The 23,325-nt window shown below is 39.4% G+C and overlaps 1 protein-coding gene and 1 pseudogene across 3 annotated transcripts; both read left to right on the top strand.

Moving 5' to 3' along the window:
• Positions 1-242: 242 nt before the first annotated feature.
• On the top strand, positions 243-15,935 carry LOC111332631 (sulfotransferase 1C2-like; annotated as a pseudogene). Its single transcript, XR_015999021.1, has 5 exons — positions 243-374; positions 467-649; positions 6,734-7,081; positions 15,287-15,380; positions 15,572-15,935. The product of XR_015999021.1 is annotated as a sulfotransferase 1C2-like (transcript).
• A 962-nt stretch (positions 15,936-16,897) lies between these two features.
• LOC111332600 (sulfotransferase 1C2-like) lies at positions 16,898-23,004 on the top strand. Of its 2 annotated transcripts, XM_088755127.1 has the most exons (5): positions 16,898-17,154; positions 18,404-18,436; positions 19,641-19,988; positions 21,783-21,877; positions 22,068-23,004. In XM_088755127.1, exons 1-5 carry the CDS (start codon positions 16,974-16,976, stop codon positions 22,338-22,340), a joined length of 930 nt encoding a protein of 309 aa, XP_088611253.1. In that variant the 5' UTR covers positions 16,898-16,973; the 3' UTR covers positions 22,341-23,004. The 2 variants fall into 2 exon arrangements, with proteins under 2 accessions (XP_088611253.1, XP_022793697.2); XM_022937962.2 differs by lacking the exon at positions 18,404-18,436 and having other exon boundaries at positions 16,901-17,154.
• The last annotated feature ends 321 nt before the right edge of the window (positions 23,005-23,325 follow it).

The raw sequence follows: 23,325 nt of genomic DNA, 5'->3' as shown, positions 1-23,325 counted from the left end.
TACGAAGTTTAAAACACACGTGCTGCGCTATCGTTCTGCTCATTAGATTTTTTGTTTCGCTACGTTCTCGCTGCTGTCGCCGTCGTGGTTTTCTTTAAGTGTCAAGTATCAACTGCTCTACGAGCTCAACTGCGATCATGCGAGGATCATATGGAAAATGGTGAGCCATACCGGCCCTCCCCTCCCTCCACGATGCAAACGTTCTACAGATTTGTTTTGCGTGACTAATCTAGTCTGCCACTCGATAACAACGCGACTTTGCGTCCTATTGTACGATTCTTACAACAAGGCTATTTTTTGGCTCTCCAGCTATCAGTAACTCGGACTCCTAAGGGAAGAATATTTTTCTACGATTGACGGTTTACGTGGCTAAGGTAAATTTACTCTGCTATCAACAGTTACCTCACCAAGTTTTGTCGGAGGTCAAATGATACTAAATCACACAATCACATTGCTAACATTTTAGTAATGGAAAGTTTGCCTAACTTCCAAATGAAAGAAAATGAGTGGACATCGCCGAAGTTTTTTGACGTTTTGGGCCAGAATATTCCAGCACATTTCGCCCCTGACCCTAAGTTACTGTTCGACTTCATCGTAAAGTTCCAGACGAGGGTAGATGATGTGTTCGTGGTTACCTACCCCAAGTCAGGTTGGGTAACTAGTGTAACTAGTGAAGGTTTAAAGCTAAGGGAAAGTACAGTCTAGAAGAAGTTTATCTCAGTTAGAAGGCCTCTTTCTCAAGAGTTTGAAAGTAACTGCCATTTTGTCCAGTTTGCCTTGCATTAGCGACAACAGCGCTTTGAAGTTGCCCTTTTTACAACTTTCGTGGTTAGAAACACACCGTCTTGGATATTACGTCAGTTATGACGTACAATGGTCAAACTTAGTTCGATGCTTTGTCCTTGTTGTCCTGTTGGACCTTTGTGAGATCAATTTCTCGTTGTTGAAATAATGTCAACTGTCTCGTGGTTGAATGTCAAAATACATACTAAAATTCAAAAGGAAAAGGTTTAAGCCTCGACAAGTTACTGGAAAGTGAGATACGCGAAGACGGCTTGCCAAACACTGCAAAACCTCAGAACTGCCAAAAGCTGTTGATTTATTTCGATAAACTCTATGGGAAAAAGATCTGAAGTGTGGTTCTTTCACTCTTTACTATATATGCATTCAAATTAGTTTGGTGTTGCACGGTATCACAAGACATTTGCCAAATGAAAATAAGAATTCAGGATATTTTTAATGAACAAACTTACAGTTAATTACCAGAGATACACTGCTGACAAAATACTCGTCCTAACTCAAAGCAACTTTCGGTCAACGTTACTGAGGTCACTGAAGCAATAGGAAAAGTTCACATGCACACCCGGTAAACAAGTCAGACAGGTATGATGACTCAGAGCTAAACGAAAAGTACAAGGTTTCCGGTCATTTTCTTAAACGCGAAATCCCATCAAGCGAAGAATCCTCCTTCCGTGCGTGTCTCAAATCGATCGGCTGCATACATGCAAAGTAATTCACTTGAAGCTGCTGACTGATCGCTCATTCCAAGACACTTCACAACATATGAACTACTTTCTTTACCGACCACAATCTTAAGTGCGAGAATTAACATTGGATGACAACTTTCTGTCGTCTACAAGCAATTATTTTTTGTATAACGACAATAAGAGGGGATGCTATGTTACTTGCCCCAGTCTCTTGTGTAATTCCCCAGAGGGGATACCCAAAATACTTGTGTATTGGGTCATAGTTAGTAACTATGATTGAGTACAGGGATACATACCCAAAACACGGGCTACCCAAAAACACTTTGACAGCGAAACCCTCCACGAAAGAATTGCGGAGGCTGTCCGACGCTTCCTGGTACTACGACAAGTTGTGCAAAGACTTTAAAGACAATGCAAAGGAAAAACTTTCCTAGGAAGACGTCGCGAAACATACTGGGCTCTTATAAGGTTTGTTTAAACCCATGAAGCGAAAGAGTGTAATCCACACCCCACGATCCATCACACAATGTTTTCCCCCATTTTGTTCTTAATTGTGGGGATTGGCTACAGCGATAGAGTTTACAGCAATACAGTATCGTTTAGTGTACTACTTTAACAGGCCTTTTCTGTTCATCGGCAGTGCTCAATTTCCTTTTTTGTGCACGTTGGTCTGTAACAAATGGATTTTTGTCTATCTTGCAGTTAGGTATTTCCCCGCATTTTGAGACAGTCGATGAACATTAAAATACAGAACTTCTCCTCGTAATATGGTTCAGTGATCCCACATACAGAATGATAAGTAGTCAGTCCAAATCATTGAATTTGATGTCTGAGTTTTCAGAGTGCTTCCTAGCAGGTGACATAGAGGGGAAAATTATTAAATGCTGATTGGCTGAGTATTTTTCGATAGACCCTTTCAAGGTTAACGCCGCCATTTTGCCGGGGGTGCAAAACTGTTGGGGCGAACGCAAAATGTACAATGAATGTACGGGGAAAGTTGGGAAAATGATGCTCGATAATTTGAGGAAGGTTGACATCGTGCAATTTCTATGAATTACAAACTAAAGATACCAGACCTACCAGTTTACCGATCAAGTTTGAGAAATGAAGTCTCGGGAAAAAGGCCGCAAATTAAGATTTTGATTTTCCATATATTTGTCTCTAAAACCAAACCGCCGTTTCCGGGAAAATTTAAAAGCATTTGTATGAAAAACTAAAAATAAGATTTCTCACTTCTCAGCGAGCTTAAACCCTTCACATTTAATCGGCAACATCTTTTGCTAGGTATCTTTACTTCGTAATTCATAGAAATTGCAGAATGTCAACCTTCCTCAAATTATCGAGCATCGATCTCCCGACTTTTTCCATACATTCACTGTACATTTTGCGCTCGCCCCAGCAGTTTTGCACCCCCGGCAAAATGGCGGCGTTAACCTTGAAAGGGTCTATTATTTTGGTTATTGCCCAAAATTTAAAACATTGAAAAAGGCTCAACTTTGTCTAAAAGTTTTATAATTTCATTGATGGCAGTTGTTGTTCAGCATGATTGCTTACATTGTTTTGGTATTGTTCTACAAAAATACAACTTTATTCGGCCAATTTACGCATGTTACAGTTCACTGACACTAACTGAAAACTAGAATGGCTCCCTAACAGCATATGTTGGTCTTTTTGTATAAAATACAATTTTGTCTTCTGTATTATAAACACGTAATCACATGTTTCCTCAGAAAATTAACGATTGATATCACTTGTATTTTCAGAAATTGCAGAAAGTGCCTTTTTCTCCTCGTGACTCATGCAATTTCTGCAACTTTTGAAAACGTGTGAAATCAATCCTTGATTTTCCTTGGCCCCATGCAATTTCCCTTATAGGCACAAGACACAGGGTTGGTTATTGTTTACAGCTCTACCAGAGAAAAAATATTAAATGTTTAGTGGCTAGCAGAATGAGATTGCACAGAAGACAAACAGTTAAACAACAAAGCAAATCTTAGTAGCAAATGATTCTTGATTTTGTTATTCTACACAGAAGATCACAGTCAACAGAACTGTGGATGAGGGAATTAACATTTTACCACCCCATGCTTGAAATAGAAGGGAATACCCAAGTCTTCCCAAGTCTTTATAATGATATTGGTGTCCCTTCCAATTCAGTTATCAAATTTTTGGTCAACATACTATCATATTTTGAAATTTGATCGACCTACAAGGTTGTTGTTACCTTTTAGTTGCCATATGTTACAGTCAAATAAGTTGGGAAAAATGTTACTTTCACTGTTTTAGACTTAAAAGAATTATCTTTAGATACCCAATTCTTGTTGATATGAGTATCCCCTCACAGATTAATTAGTCATCTTCCAGTAATTGCAACAGATACAAATATGAGGAGGGGATAACCAAGTCTCTGGTGATATAGGAATCATCCAATATGGCTATTATGTTCGTGGTGGAAAACTGTCATATTTTCCAAATTGTATGACCAACATACCGATAGTTTGTATTCTTATCTCGTATAGTAGATCAAAATCATGTGTGCCATGGAAAGAAATATCGCTTCTCTACCTAATGTGTCTTAAGATATTGAGGGAGATACCAAAATCTTCAATATATATGATATTTTAAGCATCCTCCAACTGAAATATATAAGTGTGATATTGTACATAAACTATAAAAACTAGTAAGAAAGAATAAGAAATAGAATATCACATGTTTACCTTAAACTTGATAAGAAGAGAAAGGATACTCATTGATATAGGTACCCCTTTCCAATGAGGCTGCCATCGTGTCTTTGTCAGCTTTAGTCAATGTCTATTGAATTGTCATTATCTTTAAATACAATTGTACAACAGAGCGGCAGAAACCAAATTAAGGAGATTATTTCTTGTCTACCCTATGCCTTAGAATGGCTAGTATACCCAAATCCTTTATTGACATGGTGTTCTATCTCACTTGTTTGAGATCCTTAGTACACAAAGTCCACAAATTGCAGACAACAACTGTGTATATATTGTAAGAGATAGACAACTTTTTTGAGGGACATGTTTCGGCATGCTTATGCCATCTTCAATCAATGAGTAACAGAACTTGAGTAATTATATAACAGACAAGTAGATGAATAAAATATTTACAGTATGATGTAATACAAAAGCGGGTACTAATTACAACGTGACACCAAACATCAAAGGTGTGAACTAAAACGCTAGGAAAGCGTTATAATGCTGTAATTGTTTGTTAAGTTCAGGTTTGATCTACCCTGGCTCCAGAGGTTTCTCTTTTTCTCCCTGTTTACAATCCTTTCGGGCTACGAAGCAGCGAGATTGGCCGAGCTGCGTAGCAGCGTCTCTTTTTCTCGGAGCCGCGAGCGAGAAACCTCTGGTGGAAAGCGTTGGGAGCCTCAATTTCATGTATTCAAATTTTGAAGACTGCTCTGATTGGATGGTTATTTTAATCCTTAAATCCGTAACATGATTGGTCGAAAAAATGTTACTATGGGTAGGGTGTACCGGGAAATTGGTCATGATTGAGGGGGGTAGACATAGTGATTTTGTTGACAACATTTCAAAAGCTAAAAGTGTGACTTGTGAGTGAAGCGTTTTAAAGTGATATAAAGTGATTTTTCGTTTGTTAAGACATAATATCAGCATCTACATGGCTTTATCTAGGAGTTTGTTTGACAACACACTTCCGACAATTCTTGATAAGCGTTTTCCGGAGATAGAACAACTCTCGGAGGAAGAGAGGAGCGCTTTGTTTGGTATTCTAAGCCATGAGGATGTCTTCGCCATATTGCCGACTGGACATGGCAACCTGAAATTCTAAGGTGGTGGCACAAGTATTTAAAAACATTCAAAATGGTTTGAGTAAAATGCTCTATGATAAATATATAATTATGAAAATTTTTCGAATCTCACCTCCGTTTGCAATCTTGGTTTCGGATCTTTCGCGTCAAATATATTTGGATCCAATCGAAGAAGTGAATTATTGCTATATTCTTGTGAATCAGCTATATTATGGTCTTGAGAAATAAGTTTTCGTTTAGTAGTATTTTCTTTGTTGCTGTCACGAAGCGGCGCGCAGTTTTTCTTTCTTGTTCGGAAGAGGCTAGCGGTTGACGGGGAATCCTTCGCGCATCTCTTCTCTTGAATAGAACTTTCGACATTCACAGCTGTGTTAAATTGTATGCTTCATTCTTTACGAAACTGGATGATCTCTTTGTGCTGTTCTAAAACTTTTTCGTATTTCAGAACGGTTCTGTAACACTTCTGGCACAAAACTTGCAAAACTCCAACTATGTCTCGCACTTTATCATCGAACACAACTTCAAATCGCTTGAGAAAATCACAGTGATTTGGCTGGAAAATATTACATGAGAAGCGACCACTTATTTTGATGTTCACATCGCATATCCTGCAAGAGACGTTAGGACTATTGAAAACCTTTTTGATCGGAGTTCTGCTAACTGTTTGCATATCAACATTTCGAGACATGTGAAACTTTGACAAGTTATAAACACAAAGAACTTTACTTTACCGCCCCTCCCACTGTATATTTTTTCGTTTACAAATAGAAAATATACCTCCCCTCCCTCTTACGAATCTGTTATATGATCGCCCTCTCCTGATTGGTCGACTCAAAAGTGGTATTATCGATAGATGTCACTCATTTGAATACATGAAAGTGAGGCTCTAAACGCTTTCCACCAGAGGTTTCTCGCTGCTACGCAGCTCGGCGAATCTCGCTGCTTCGCAGCTCGAAAGGATTGTAAACAGGGAGAAAAAGGAGAGAAAAAAGAGAAACCTCTGGAGCCAGGGTAGGTTTGATCTTATTTATATAAAAAGCTTCTTTGAGTTTTAAATCAATTGAGTTGTTAGCAGAATCCAGAATACTAAAGCAAGAAAGGGAGTATTTGTTCTTACAAGAAGGAGATGTGTTGAAATGCTTAAAAATATGCGAGCTTTTATCGCTTTCCCTGTGCTCCTGTATCCTAGTAGAGAAGTGGCGAATAGTTTCGCCAATATAACTGTGTATATAACTGTGTATATGTTTTGGCAAATTGTAGAGGGTTCTAGCAATACAAAACAATCCTATCCTGGTGGATTGGCGTGACTGATATGAGATCTAGCAGGATGGGTCACTTAGTTTGATGACCAGACTTGAACTGCCCAATTAATCAATCAAATCAAAAATCAAAAAATCAGATCAACAACGATCACAAATTTCCAAATTGCCATGATTTCCTTCAGGGACAACATGGATGCAAGAGATTATCTGGCAAATCTACAACAACGGGGAATACACCAGTCAAAAAATTTTGGAACGATTTCAATTCCTAGAATTTTTAACAAGTCCCGGAGTGAGTGACCCTGCGGACATCGCCAAGGTTCCCAGTCCCCGTCTTATGAAGTCCCATCTTTCCTACAACACCATTCCTAAAGGTTCAAGCGACAACACTAAATGTAAATATATTTACATTACCCGTAATCCAAAGGATGTTGCAGTTTCATACTTCCATTTCGTGGAGAGTCTGGCGTCAAGAATTGGCTACAGTGGGCCATGGGAAATTTTTTCCAAGTTGTTTATTGAAGGAAATGGTAAGACTTGGGGAGCGGTGGTAGGATTTTGATTGAGTCACAATACAATTTACGATATCCTGATCCCCCCTCCCCCTCCCCTACGTTCATTCCCTCTGGAATCCACGTGAACCCCCCCCCCCCAAAGATCCTCCATACCCCCGGGGGATAGGATAGGATAGGATAACTTAATTTATACACGGTTTTTCCATCAGTTGATTTAGTTAATTCTACACTAGAAACCTATCTATCTAACTACAATAATAATTTGATAATAACAATTCAGATAAAAGAAATAAATAAAAAATTCTGCTTTTCATAGAGGCCGTGTCTAAAATTTACTTTAAACTGTGGCGATTTAATTTAGATTTAAAATCAGTCAGCGAAGACGTTTGTCTTAGGTCTACAGGTAAGTTGTTCCACAATTGAGCTCCGCTGTACAAAAAACTTCTCTTGAGATAGTCAGTTCGAGGTTGTGGAAGAACTAATTTGTTTTCGGTATTCCTTAAACGATAAGCACTTACACTGTCACGATATACAAATATTGATCTCAGATAATCAGGTGTCATACCATGTAATGTTTTATACATTAGGATAGATTTCTGTTCCAATCTTTGATAGTAGAGTCTTCGCCACCCTAGCGCCCGGAACAAATCATCCAAATTGCTATCATAGCTCGCTGACATTAGGATGCGAGCTGCCCGATTTTGCAGCCTTTGCAGTTTTTCAGAAAGGCTATTGTTACAGTTTCCCCACACTACGTTACAATAATCAAAATGTGGTTGAATTAGGCTATTATAAACTTTAATTAAAACATTAAATGGAGTGAGATGCCGAATTCGTTTAATCGCACTAATGGCACAAGCTATCTTCTTAGAGATGTTTTCAATAGGACACTCCCAATTTATATTTTGATCGACATAAACTCCAAGGGATTTAGCGGAGGTTACCTGTTCGATTGCGTTTTCGTTTATAATAAGAGAGGGACTTTCCGTAAATTGTGATAACTTCTGCCTTGATGCAATAAGCATGAACTCAGTTTTTGTCATATTGAAGGTAAGTTTGTTAGCAGAGAGCCATTCGTACACATTGCTCAGGTCGTGATTAAGGCAATAATTTGTATGCTCAATGTCAGTACTGGCAAGCGTCAGGCTGGTATCATCTGCATACATTCTAGGTTCAGAATATGTCAAACAATGTGGTAAGTCATTAATATATATATCAAAAATAAAAGGTCCCAAAATTGTTCCCTGGGGAACACCACATCTCAGACATTTCGGAGTTGACTTACAAGAATTTAAATGACAAATCTGTGTTCGGTTATCTAAATAAGAAGGAAACCATTGATGGCTGGTCCAACAAATCCCACAGTATTGCAGTTTTCGTAATAAAATATCGTGATCTACCGTATCAAATGCCTTTTTGAGGTCTAAAAAGACTATGGTATTAACAAGACCACGGTCTATATCCACTGCCCAGCTATCTGTAGCTTCGATAAGTGCTGTGAGCGTGGAATGCAAAGACCGAAAACCAGATTGATGGCACGAGAGAAAGTTGTTTTTAGTTAAATAATGATGAAGCTGATCGTAGATTATCCATTCAAAGACTTTGACCACAACTGGAATTACTGATATTGGTCGATAATTCGTTGGATCGGAGCGCTTCCCGGAAGTTTTGTACTTTGGGGTGACTCTGGCAGATTTCCACTCATCGGGAATGATGCCAGTCATTAGGGATTGATTAAATATATGAGTAAGAGATTCCGCTAATACATCAGGACATTCTCTCAGAAGTTTCGCAGAAATGTTATCCAATCCAGTCGCCTTTGACTTGCAGAGCTTTGATAGTAGTTCAAAAACATGTGTTGGTGTTGTTTTTTCAAAAACAAAATTTTTATCAGTTTCAGTAAGAAATTCTTCGAAGGATTTATCAACTTCTGTCACGTCTCTACTAGGGCTTGGCCCAATTTCTGTGAAAAATTAGTTTAGCATTTCTGCTATATCTGTTTGGTTTCCATTTACCCCATTGTATTCCATCTCATTAATAACAGTTTTATCGGACTTTCGTGAGGTCAGTTCATTGATTGTTTTCTATGTTTTCCATTGATCCCCACAGCAATTGTTGAAGGCATTTTCATAACAGGCTTTTTTCGCGCTATTAACTTCCCAGTTCACTTGATTTTTAACCATTCGAAATTGGTTCCAAATAAGTGGGTCTTTTGTCTTGATAGCCTTTCTTTTGAGGCGGTCTCTGAAATTCATCCGCTTTTTCAAAATAGTGGTTATCCATGGGGATTTAGAATCTCGTGTCCGTTTGGTCTTCATCGGTGCATACTTTTCACACACATTCAGGAATATTTCTTTCCACTTCTTCCACATATCATTAGGATCATACAATTGCCTTATGCGGATATCTTAGCCCAAGGTTGGGCTAAGATATCCGCAAAAAGATTTGCTCTATTAAAATGTTTAAACTGTCTATATGTTATCAAGTTAACTCTCTTGAATAGAGTGGGAATTGAGATTTTTGGATATGCATCAACTAGACTGTGGTCACTTATGGCGACATGAGACACCCCCGAACAATACACATTCTCTGATCGATTTGTAAAAATCAGATCAATTAATGTACTTGTAGTAGGTGTAATTCGGGTAGGTTCGTTAATTTGTTGATCCAATCCATAAATGTCTGTTATGTTTAAAAGAGCTTTCACATTAACATTATCTTTGGATTGCAAGTCACAATTTGGATCCCCCAGAAGAAAATGTTCTACGTTTTCAGAATCTGATTTGCCTAATAATGTGTTAACGTGTGCGAAGAGCTCATGAGGTGAATTTGGGGGTCTGTACCATGAAGTACTAACAAAGGGTTTTGAGTTATGTTTACGAATTTCAATATATACATACATACATACATACATACATTATTTGAACAGCTCCCTGTCTAGGGCTCTTCCGCCATCAATGCTAACAACTAATTACATGAATTTTTCATAATATGCTAAAATTAAAAATTACAGATTTAAAAAATAATTATAGACTTAAGCCTTAAACTTTTTTACGTCAGAGGTTTTCTTAATCTCGTTTGGAATGTTATTATACAGCTTTGCACCCCGAAAAGCAAATGATCGTTGCCCTGTTTTTAATCTACAAATTGGGAGGTCTAATTCACCACTGTATCTAGTGTTTCTGTCCTGAATCTTCGAACGCTGAATAAATTTTCCAGTAAGGTAGCTGGGTATCTGGTCATGAATACACTTATGGACCATTAATAAGTCGTTTGTAAGCAGTTTATCGTTCACATTGAGCCAATTTAGAGATTTCAGGCCTTCCGTGACATGGTCGTATTTCTTAAGGCCTAAAACGATTCTACATGCGAAATTTTGGATTAATTTAAGTTTTTTGATGTTTTCTTTTGTCGTATTGCTCCAAACCGTGGAGCAATAATATAACCTACTAAATATAAAAGTGTTCATCAAGAAAACAAGAGTTTTACTGTCCAGGAGGTTTTATCCTATTAACGCGGTTTAACATGTATGTACAGGTTGAAGCAGTTTTCGCAATATGTTCGTTATAGTTAAGGTGACAATCGATGTGTACAGCCAAGTCTTTGGTAACAGAGGAAGGCTTTACTTCCTTCCCTAGCAGCATTACAGGTGGTAAAGTTAATATACTTCTTGTAAGTTGCGGAACGCCAACAAAAATTAGTTTTGTCTTGTCGGGGTTGATTAGCAGAGAGTGGGCACAACTGGATATTATTATATCCCTGAGGTCTTGGTTTACAGCAGCCACAGGTTCCGAAAGCTGACTAGAAGGAAGTGCCATAAAAACGTTGGTGTCATCCACGTAACCCAGTGCTCTACAGTGTTTAGGGACCTGGAGAAGATCGTTCACGTAAAGAGTAAATAGCACGGGGCCTAAGATGGATCCCTGGGGATCCATTGATGTTAATTCCAGGAGCTGATTGTCCAAATCTGTGCGGACAAGATGGCTTATGTTTGAACGAATGTAAAAACATACGCCACCACCTAACCTACCTTTTGTTGATCTGTCACGACGTATTAAATCATAACCCTGGACTTTAACCTCCCGATCGAAAATACTTTCCTTAGTCTGGTCTCATTTATGGCTAGAACGTCGATGTTTTGATCATTTAGAAAAACACGAAGTTCATCAATATGTTTCAAAAGGCTTGCAACATTCAAACTATTCATTTTGAATCCACGACACTTTGGCATTAGAGTTGACCTGATCCGGGCACCAGAGGTGATAGTGAGGTTAGGTGTCGCCACAGTTGTCAAGTAAGAATCGTATCAATGAAGTATATTTACAAAACTACTCGCTAAAATAGCAATACCTTTCTTGTTGAGATGGAGTTTTCTAATTGTTCAGACATGTTTCGTCGATGTTCAAGTGTTCGACAAAGCCCCAGCCATTCTGATTACAAAATGTTTTTAAAACTTTGTTGCAGTCCTTTACTTTCCTTGTGAGCGATTCTTCGTCTAATCTTTGTGTCATTGCGGAAATGGTTACACTAGTGTTAGGAGAGTTTGTAGCAATCATATTCCCCACATCAACGATTTTCTCTGCCACATCCCGAGCAGTTGATAAATTTTTCAGATCGTTGGTTCCAACATGGAGGATTATCGCCTTCGGTTTTGTGGCCAAGCTTGGTTGTAGATAATGCTCCATGTCTGCGGTTGTAGCACCAGGGAAACTTCTCACGGTTACGCGCCGTTTAGCCGCCCGACTTAATAAGTCCTTGCGTAATCCTTTGACAATCGAATCTCCAACAATAATTGTATCTTCATTAGGTCTTTGCTCCCTTTGGCCGTTCTCACTAGTATCGTTATTTTCCATTTGTAGTTGCTGGTTCTCGGAACTGACTTTCCCTTTCTTTTTCTTCTTCCCTCGTGACTTGTTTGACTTAACGGGTTGCCAGTCATTAGAGGCTGGTTGTAGATCGTGTGAACCTACCGATTGATCCGAAGAGAGAACTTTAATAGATTCCATCAGACTTGCTTTTTCTTGTTGAAGTTCTTGGATCTTTACTTCGTACGCGGCGCATTTCAATTTGTATTCATCAATTTCACGTTGCAACGCATCCACTCGGGACAGATTCACGGAAAATTGAAATTTTCGTTGAATGGCGTTTATGGCTTTCCAGAGTTTGTTTGTCAATTTCGTTTTTAAAGGTTTGAGGGTTTTAAGGGTTGCCAGTCATTATCAGTTATCAGTCAGTTATCAAAGTGTTGTTCACTGTAGAAATATGTTCTTCATTGATGACAGCGGAGTCCATGTTGTGCTCGGCAGTATCTCCGGTTAAGTTCGCAACAAGCAAGTTATTTTGACTCATTTCATTAAGAATGCCTCTAACATCTTCGGCCGCTTTCCCTTGCACTTGAAGCGTCTTGGTGTTACGGTAGAAGTTAAAAGTGTTACATTCGATAGCTTTAGGATAACACTAGAGCTGTTGTATGACTTCTTTGTCTTGAAACCGTTGTCGCCATCATCGATCAGCCACGAAAGTTTTGTATCGACAGAACTTTCAAGCTCTTCAAGGGTTCCATTCCAGCTAAACCTTTTCTCATCAGCGTTGTATGATAAGTGTTGTTCGAATTCAGAGGAATTATCTTCATAGTGCAAGTTAGAGGACGAGTCAGAAACGTTTGAGGCGGAGCTCTTGTCAGTGTGTCATGCGCTATGTTGGGCATTTGCTTCGTCATAAAGGCTGGCGCCTCCTCCTGATGTTCTTCTTTTTTTCTTGGTTTAAAGAAACGCAAATTCACAGCTGTTTAGTTTTGTTTTCATGATGCTCTTAAACTCTTATCAGAGAAAAAAAATTCCTATCGGACGAAACGACAGTTTTCACAGTTAACTTGTGAATAACTACTTTATTGACCAAGCTTGTTCGGTCAAGATGGCTGGATATTAGCATCGTTGGTTTTTTTGGATAAATATTTTTGGATAAATAGTGTCTGACCCCGTAATCCAGTTTGATAGTCTAATTTTCATAGTATGGAGTAATTTGAAAGCAAACCTCCAGGCCCCAGTTGTTCGAAGGTTGGATAACACTATCCGACTGAATAAATCTCTATCCAGTGGATATGGATAGCGTAGCGTTTCGCTATCACTTATCCGAGGATTCCCTATACTTTTTGCGTGAAGCGTGATTGGGAGATTTTTTTCCTCGTGAATCGTGATTTGAGTATTTTTTTTTTGTATTCGTGAAGATAATAACACCTTTTCATGTCTATGTGAACGAACTTTTTTATTTGAACGTTACCCGTGATTTAAGAGCTGAATTAATCATGAATCGTGATTATTTTGCATGATGAATTTCCGGCTTTTTTATTGTTTTGGAAATCTACGTATTGTTGTGGTTAGGGTTTGACCGGGGTTTTGACAGGAGATGGAGGCCACTTATAGTTCTAAACGAGTTTGACTAATGGTCGTGGGTCGTGGGTACAACTCGTGGGTCGTGGGTGTGGGTGTGGGTGTGGGTGTGGGTGTGGTTAATACTTAATAATAAAAATAACCATTTAGAATATTAAATATAATAATACATAAATTTTATAAAACCCTGTCATTCATTAATTTAACTGTTCTTTCTTCTAGTTATTTTATTTTTTTTATTCAATTTACCCTACTTTACGTCTATTTTTATCTGTTATCTCACTGTCAATGAAATTAGTTTTAGTTTCGCGACGGGAAGAGAGATAAATCTTGTAATTACACACTGTGTACACGTTTTTCGAGCTGTGCGGTCTGCGGTCTGCGGTCTGCGGTCTGCGTTCTGCGTTCTGCTTTTTCGAGGTCTGTGATAACGAGACACCTGAGTTGCTTTGTACGATTGTACCAAAAATGATTTCATATTTTGGCGCAAAAATGGAAAACATGCTCGAGAACCAAACGGATCAAAGAGAGGTTTTTATTCTTATTTCATTGCTGTTCATTACTTGATTTATCTCTCTTCCCTTTGTTATTAAACGAGATCTCGGAATGCGTCGCGAAACTGAAACTAGAAGAAAAAACAGTTAAATTAATGAATGACAGGGTTGTATAAAATTTATGTATTATTAGATTTAATATTTTAAATGGTTATTTTTATTATTAAGTATTAACCACACCCACGACTTTTACTCACACCCACACCCACACCCATGACCCACGACTTGTACCCACGACCCACGACCCACGACCCACGACCCACGACCCACGACCCACGACCCACGACCCACGACCCACGACCATTAGTCAAACTCGTTCTAAACAAATAAAGTAAGACATTAGGTCATCTTTTGTCGCTAGAAACTTGTCAAGCTTAGAAAAAGTAAAAATATTAATTCGACGTGGTTGTCTCCAGTTTCGCGTGTACATTGGATATTGATGCGTGGAAAGGTCAAATACTTTCACGTGACTGAGTTTAGCAAAGGAGTACGGGGGATCCTCTCATCCGCTGGATAGCGATTTACCCGTTGGATAACGGTATTCGCCCTTTATAGAACTGGGCCCAGATTGTCTGGAACTGATATGTTTTAACGTCGACGGAATTACCCTAAATGAAAGGAACCATGCCGTAAATGAACGACAGAGAAAACAAACCTCGAAAAGCTTGTTGATATTCTGTGGAATTGAAATCCTTCGCCTAAGTTATTATGTAAGACATCCTAGAGAAAAAAGGGCGTAAAAACTTTTTCTCGTCAGTCGTACAAGGGCGCCTTCAATTTCACCATAACGCGAACTTACGCAAAGCTAAGGCAACAAGGTTCACGCAGTAATTTACGTGAAACGTGAAAGGGCAAGCTGAAGTTTTTCGTTTCACGTAATCACCATGCTAAATCTCTTCCCGCGGAAAGATTTCTGACTAGTTGTGGAGAAGTTTGCTGGGAGTCTGGCACTAATATCCGTGTTTGACCCCAAGGAGACCTTTCACCGGCTCGCGTTGTTCAAGGTATCATACTTTCTGACTGGCGGACAATTGCTCATGTTAAATCGCTGAAATTTAGGGCCTGCTCGTCGGGTAAAAATGACACAGCCATGCTTTACCTGATATAGAAAGTTGCACTCTCCATCTCCAACTGGTCTCCAAGATCCACATCGAGAACAATACTTTTAGAGCTTGTTGTTGCACTTCGTTAGAACTTCACGCACACGGTTAGGTAAAAACATCAAGCTTACCTTCGCCTTTAAAAGAATTTTGTTTGGAATTGCTTGTCATCTGCAGTATATTGGAACCGCTGGAATGACCACGTTTTGGTTGGTGGAAGCTCAAAGATGATCCAAACGTCTTGTTTCTTAAATATGAAGATCTCAAAAAGGTTTGTGAGTAGTTAGCCGATGCTTTAATGCTCCAGTTTTAGTTTTGTTGGTAAGAACTAGATGGAAAATGAATGACGGGCAAGACAGACCCAATTTGATTACCTGATGGGAAACCGGTACTCTCTCAGCATATCTCCCTAAAGACCTGCCGTGCAAACATTCAAACAAACAAATCTGTTTTATTGATTAGGATCTACTTTCACAAGTTCAATTGACCGCCAGCTTCCTCAACAAACTGCTATCAGAAGATGTTATTAGTCGCATTGCTGAACAATGTAGTTTCAGTGGAATGACGAAAGATCTGTCAAAGTACTCATTAAATGAAGGCAAGGTCTGTCTTCTTTGGAAGGGCGTGGTCGGAGACTGGAAGAATTATTTTACCCCAGAGTTGAATGAGAGATTTGAGAAGGAGGTGCTGTTAAAACTAGAAGGAACTGGATTGGAGTTTGATTTTGAGTTGTAGTCAAATTTTCATAGGCAGGATAACCTCTACCTGGTGAATGTTTGGTTACGAAGATGCAACGCACACATGTCTAACGACTGTGACAAATAAACTGAGAACAAAAATATACTTTTACTTGGTAAGGTCACGTGTCTGGCTATCAGTCTCTTTAACTCCTATTATCGGAGGAAAAGCCACTTAGCTCGGAATTTTAATTCCATAATTAGGATCATTTCACCCCGACTTAAGTCACAACTGCCAAAAATGAAGGAAAGGCTCAATGACCAAAATCAGCGAAGGGTACCTTCGCTCTTTATCGTACAATTAGTGCTTTTTTTACTAAGGGCGTTTTCTTCCATTTAAAAGACAGGATCTATTATTCTCTATGTCTGTTCTGTTATGGATCAAAGATGAGATCAAACCGTGTTACTGAATTAAAAAGTGCCACTCAGCTGGCCGCGAGCGAATGTGTCCCTGATTTTCTTACGTTTCGTCCTCTGTGATTGATTGTTGAATTCATTAAGGACAGTTTTGCCTTCAGGCTAGTGAGTATCGTCTTGTTTTCAAAAACTCGTAACTTGACAATTTTAAATGGAAGTTACCTTGAACACAAAATGACAAACACCGAATTAAATCAGATTTTGACTTCAGAATGATTACAAAGGACAAAATTATTGTCTCAGATGAGCTTAAATGGAAGAAACTGCGAGGACAGAAACATCTCAGAAAATTCATTCTTCGAACGCGCTTCGACAGTGATCAAACTCGTGCCTACCAGTTACAAGTTGGGCGCTACTACCAACAGAATTAAGAAGCCGTATTTTAGGCACAAAGCAAATTTTTCTGCCCAATCATGAGGATCATTCCGTTTTCAATGTTGTGCACAGGGCAGGGCATTATTATCATTATAATCATAAAAAAATAAACAAACAACACACTAAAGAATTGTGTCGCGCCCGCGCTCTCTGTCCTCTTTCCGCTTTCCGCTTTCCGCTTTCCGCTTTCCGCTTTCCGCTTTCCGCTTTCCGCTTTCCGCTTTCCGCTTTCCGCTCATCACAATAGTCCTAGTCAGCGGTCGCCCTGTTCGGGGTGTAAGGCAGAATGATGAGTACCATTGATTCATAGTACGTTGCCTCGCGCGTAGCTGATTATGACGAGTTCTGGAGTTACTGAAGTGAGAGAAGGCGAATGGACATCAGGTCATTTCCGTGAAGTTTTGGACTTGAAAATTCCAGGGTATTTCACATCTGATCCTCAGCTACTAGGCGACTTCAGCACAAACTTCCGAACAAGACCAGATGACGTCCTCATAGCTGCCTATCCTAAGTCAGGTGAGTGTAAACGTAACTGCTGATTTGATATTTAATTGCAAAGCTTTGCATTTATCTCACTCTCTTTACACGAGCCCAGGTTGATTTGTGTTATGGTTTGAATCACCTTAGATTGCTAAAAATATACCTTTACGAAAGCGTATATTTTCGCGTGACGGAAATGATCTCGACAAGGGTCACCCGGTGGGCAGGGGTGACCTTAGTTTTTTCTTTTAACGAGAACGCCTTGTAAGAACTTCTTGTAAGAAGACCCATTGCGAGAAAAAATAGTTGACAGATAAGCAGTTCGGTATGTGACGAAAGAAAAAACAGTATGTATATAATAGCATGATGGCAACGTTTGACTCGACTTCAAAGTCGACTTTAATACAAATTTCGCAATCACTTACAGCGTACTTCACTCGTGCTGATGTTTACATTTTGCTTACTTATTACTTCCCAATTGTGCATGGTACATTATAATTGAAATTTACGATTATTCGTCGAGAAACGACTTTTCCAAAGGAGAAACGATTTCATTTCCTCCACAAAATCTACGCGATATTTGCGTGACAACTGGGAACTTTTGGCTTCATAGAGCCGCATATTAAGTAGTCTCCGTCGCAGCCGTTTATTGGAATGTCACGCTTAATGAAATGTCACGCTTAATGGAGTTCGCTAACCCTCATACGCGAACAGCTTTGGAAACATGGCAATAACAACGAGTAAGGCATTTTAATTTCTTTCTACGCAGTTACCAATCTCTTCATCTACAATTTACCTGTATCTATTTCTGTTATCTGACCAATTAAAAAGGCTCAAAACCATACCACTTTGCAGTGGCACATCATAAAGTAACATGCGAGCTCCTGAGGTAAATTCGTCGTGACTACGCTGAAAATTAGGTGTGTGAATTAGAATAATAGGGATTGCTGTGCCGGCATGGTCACTAGCAGCATATGTGCGGAATGGGTTCAACTGTGAAGAGAGAAAGTTAGTTTTTTAACACTTTGAGTATGACCAGTAGGGGTCTCGGAAAACTGTTTTCGGTCTCCTTAAACAAACCAAATTTAAGATCAATTCAGGTAAGTTCACTGATGTTCTGGGCTTAAACGTTCAAGCGTGTATCATCCCATTTGCTCAGTTCTGCCTTTATTTCGAACCCCTAAACAAGACCAGATGATGTATTCATTGCTTCCATGTTACCTCTTATCCTAAGTCTGGTGATTCACCGTATTTTTGTCAATTTTTTCATCATCTTATTCTCCAGAGCGTAAAAAGATAATCCGCAACCGGCTGCTTGGTATGTAGCGAGGTTTGACTCGGTGTTTATTTTTTGGATATAAATTTCCATTCAATTAACGAGACAGTTTCTCTCGATAGTTAACAGTCGACTCTTCGCACTCTTGCCGATTATATGCTCGCGTCAACTCCAACCAAAATCGACCCCAGTTTTCCATAGAAGTCCCTCCTCAGACATTTGCGGTAATTTCGAACCCTCACCAGGGTGAACTTCAGCAGTCACGAGCGGCCAATTTTCGTTCCTATTCAGACAAGTCATTTCTATGCAATTGTAACTGACAACAAAGTAAGGTTTCAACACGCGAACCCTTTAGAATTGATTTACATTACGGTTAATCGTGGTTGCAAGTTACCGTAAAAACCGTAAGCTTCGAATCGGTTCCTCTCACGTTCTTGTTGTAACGCAAAAATCTATGGAAAAACTGCGTTCAATGAAGAAATTCTTGTCAACAAATACCAGAAAAAGATCAATCATATGTCAAAGTTGGTAGAAACGATGTTCAAAGTGCTAGAATTGTGGGACTTTGATATACTTTCCGTTGCAATGTTAATAGTGAGTTTACGTTCGATGAACAGTGGATGAGGAAGACTTCTCAAGACTTGACTTTGGATTTCTTTTGATTCCTTTCATAAAACTTTTTTTTCCAAAATTTGAGCTGCTAAATTCAGGGTGCGGCATATCTTCGGGTTTTTACCAGGCCTGGGTTTTTACTGTATTACAAAATACAAGTAGAAGGACTAGAAAAACGGGAACAACAGAGGAAACGCAATCGGACAAGGAAAGACACTCACAAACGTTGTATGACTTGTGAATACAAAAGACGGAAACATTTAGAGTTGAACGCGGTAAAGAAACGATGTCAACTTAACGGACTCTGATACTCTAAATGTTCAATTTTTACCTAGAAACTTAAACAAATGAAATTAAACATATACATCCCACTTGTTTGAGATCCTTAGTACACGAAGTCTTCGCAAATTGCCAACAATAACGGTGTATCTAAATTTTGGCAAATTGTAAAGGGCTCTAGCGATACAAAACAATCCTACCCTGGTGGATTGGCCTGACTGATATGAGATCTGGCAGCATGGGTTACTTAGTTTGATGACCAGACTTGAACTGCCCAATTAATCAATCAAATCAAAAATCAATAAATCAGATCAACAACGATCACAAATTTCCAAATTGCCATTCTTTCCTTCAGGGACAACATGGATGCAAGAGATTATCTGGCAAATCTACAACATCGGGGAAAACACCAGTCAAAAAATTTTGGAACGATTTCAATTCCTAGAATTTTTAACAAGTCCCGGAGTGAGTGACCCTACGGACATCGCCAAGGTTCCCAGTCCCCGTCTTATGAAGTCCCATCTTTCCTACAACACCATTCCTAAAAGTTCAAGCGACAGCGCTAAATGTAAATATATTTACATTGCCCGTAATCCAAAGGATGTTGCAGTTTCATACTTCCATTTTGTGGAGAGTCTGGCGTCAAGAATTGGCTACAGTGGGCCATGGGAATTTTTTTCCAAGTTGTTTATTGAAGGAAATGGTAAGACTTGGGGAGCCGTGGTAGGACTTTGATTGAGTCACAATACAATTTACGATATCCTGACCCCCCCTTCCCCCTCCCCTACCTTCATTCCCTCTGGAATCCACGTGATCCCCCGAAAGATCCTCCATACCCCCGGAGGATAAATAGTGTCTGACCCCGTAATCCAGTTTAATAGTCTAATTTTCATATTATGGAGTAATTTGAAAGCAAACCTTCAGGCCTCAGTTGTTCAAAGATTGGATAACGCTATCCGACTGAATAAATCTCTATCCAGTGGATAGCGGAGCGTTTTGCTATCACTTATCCGAGGATTCCCTATACCTTTAACGTGAAGCGTGATTGGGAGATTTTTTTCCTCGTGAACCGTGGTTTGATTTTTTTTTTATTCGTGAAGATAGTAAGACCTTTTCATGTCTATGTGAACGAACTTTTTTATTTTAAAGTTACCCGTGAATTGAGAGCTGAATTAATCACGACTCGTGATTGTTTTGCATGATGAATTTCCCGTTTCGCAGGAAATGCCTCAGAAGGTAATTTGAACTCAGTTCACTTACCAATACCAGGCAGGCTGTAATAGCTTTTCTGACAAATGATTGACAAGTTTAACACGTTTGTCAATTTTGGCAAATTTTTACCCGGGACAAATTTTGTCGGCGGTGAGTTTGAAAATTTGTCCGCTCCGGACAAAATTTGTCAGGTCGCGACAAACCGTCCGCACTTTTGAAGCGCTGGTGATAAGAGAAAATTTGTCTAAATAAACAATTTTGTCGCTAGTACGGATAGGCCCTTATGCTTCAAAACAATTGAAATAAGACAGAACGTCATCCTTTGTCGCCAAAAACTTGTTAAGACGAGGAAAACGTAAAAATATCAATTCGACGTGATTGTCTCCAATTTTGTGCGTACGTTGTACGTTGAATATTGTTCGGGCTGCGTGAAAAGGCCAAATACTTTCACTTGACTGAGTTTAGCAGAGGAGTACGGGGGACCTTCTCATCCGCTGGATAGCAATTTAACCGTTAGATAGTGTGGCGCCATTTAAACAACTGGGCCCGGATTGTCTGGAACTGATATGTTTTAACGTCGACGGAATTACCCTAAATGAAGCGAACCATGCCGCAAATGAACGACGGAGAAAACAAACCTTGAAAAGCCTGCTGATATTCTGTGGAAATGAAATCCTTCGCCTTAAGTTATTATGTAGGACATCCTCGAGAAAAAAGGGCACAAAACTATTTCTCGTCAGTCGTACAAGGCGCTTTCAATTTCACCATAACGCGAGCTTACGCGAAGCTAAGGCAACAAGGTTCACGCTACTTTACGTGAAACATGAATGGGTAAGCTGAAGTTTGTCGTTTCACGTAATCACGATGCTAAACCTCTATTATTAGAGCAGGACGACTTGTGATTCTCTGCCCGCGGAAAGATTTTAGACTAGTTGGGGAGAAGTTTACTGGGGGTCTGGCACTAATATCAGTGTTTGACCCTTAGGAGACCTTTCACTTAATCGCGTTGATGGTGTCATACTTTCTGACTGGCGGACAATTGCGCATGTTAAATCGCTGAAATTCAGGGCCTGCTCGTCGGGTAAAAATGACACAGCCATGCTTTACCAGATATAGAAAGTTGCACTCTCCATCCCAAACTGGTCTCCAAAATCCTTATCGAGAACAATGCTTTTAGAGCTTCCTGTTGCACTTCGTTAGAACTTCACGCACACTGTTAGATAAAAACATCACACTTACCTTCGCCTTTAAAATAATTTTGTTTGGAATTGCTTGTCAATTGCAGTATATTGGAGCCGCTGGAACGACCACGTTTTGGGCTGGTGGAAGCACAAAGATGATCCAAACGTCTTGTTTCTTAAATATGAAGATCTCAAAAAGGTTTGTGAGTAGTTAGCCGGTGTTTTAATCCTCCAGTTTTAATTTTGTTAGTAAGAACTAGATGGGAAATGCACGACGGGCAAGACTGACTCAGCTTAATTACTTGGCAGAAACCGGGACTCTCTCATCTTATTTCCCTAAACATCTCACGTGCAAATATTCCAACGATCAAATCTGTTTTCTTAATCAGGATCTACTTTCACACGTTCAATTGACCGCCAGCTTCCTCAACAAGCCGCTATCAGAAGATGTTATCAGTCGCATTGCTGAACAATGCAGTTTCAGTGGAATGACGAAAGATCTGTCAAAGTACTCGGTAAATGAAGGCAAAGTCCGTCTTCTTCGGAAGGGTGTGGTTGGGGACTGGAAGAATTATTTTACCCCAGAGTTGAATGAGAGATTTGAGAAGGAAGTGCTGTCAAAACTAGAAGGAACTGGATTGGAGTTTGATTTTGGGTCGTAGTCAAATTTTGATAGGCACGATAATCATTGCTTAGTAGATGTTCGGTCATGAAGACGCAACTTACAATTAACAACTGAGACAAAGAAAGAAATAAAAATATATTTTTACTTGGTAAGGTCACGTGTCTGGCTATCAGTCTTTTTAACTCCTAGTATTGGAGGAAAAGCCACTTAGCTCGGAATTTAAATTCCACAATTAGGATCATTTCATCCCGACTTAAGTTATAACCGCCGAAACTGAAGGAAAGGCTCAATGACCAAAATCGGCGAAGGATAGCTTCGCTCTCTACCGCACAATTATAGTTCACCACTAAATTTTCTCGGATTCTTTTTGGTTTAAATAGATCGCGTGACGCGATTGCGTTCATCCGTGGAGAGACACTATCAGCCCTTATAGTTCACCACTAAATTTCCTCCGATTCTTATTGGTTTAAACTGATCACGTGACGCGATAGTGTTCATCCGTCCGCGAAAAATAACCGGATGGATAGTACTCATCCGTGAAAAATTTTGAATGATGTGACGGCCGCGAAGTTAGGCAGATCGGAAAAACAGTGACTTTTCAATTCTGACAGGTATAACGTATTATTTAGCCAATGTACGGTTGCGAGTTATTGACATTTGTGACAGGCTGTACGCATGAATAAATATTTGATTGATCTGTATTTAGTAGGTTTTGATTGTTTTTCAACTGGCGCGCGGAAGAAAATTTAGTGGTGAACAATAAAGACAGTAGAGTGTTTGTGTCCCGGAACTATCGGTCTGATAGTTCCTCCTTGGAAATTTGATATTCTTAAAATTAGCATAAATGCCCTTGAAGCTTCGCTTCTCGGGCAAATATTTGTTTTAAGAACATCAAATTTCCGCGGGGAAACTATCAGTCGATAGTTTCTCGACAGAAACACTCCATCGTTTAAATAGTGCCCGTCCGCGGAAAATACCCGGATGGATAGGACTCATCCGTGACAAATTTGGAATGGTTTGAC

This window comes from Stylophora pistillata, chromosome 3 (assembly GCF_964205215.1).
Source record: "Stylophora pistillata chromosome 3, jaStyPist1.2, whole genome shotgun sequence".
Taxonomy (NCBI): Eukaryota; Metazoa; Cnidaria; class Anthozoa; order Scleractinia; family Pocilloporidae; genus Stylophora; species Stylophora pistillata.
The sequence above is the reverse complement of the archived record's forward strand: the minus strand, read 5'-3'. Positions and strand labels throughout refer to the sequence as shown.

Bases quoted from the DNA above. Each gene is read 5' to 3' on its own strand.
- LOC111332600 (XM_088755127.1), top strand. From the start codon at position 16,974: ATGACGAGTTCTGGAGTTACTGAAGTGAGAGAAGGCGAATGGACATCA. The intron at 18,437-19,640 runs GTATGTAGCGAG...TCTTTCCTTCAG, and splicing joins AATCCGCAACCGGCTGCTTG to GGACAACATGGATGCAAGAG. The intron at 19,989-21,782 runs GTAAGACTTGGG...TGTCAATTGCAG, and splicing joins GTTGTTTATTGAAGGAAATG to TATATTGGAGCCGCTGGAAC.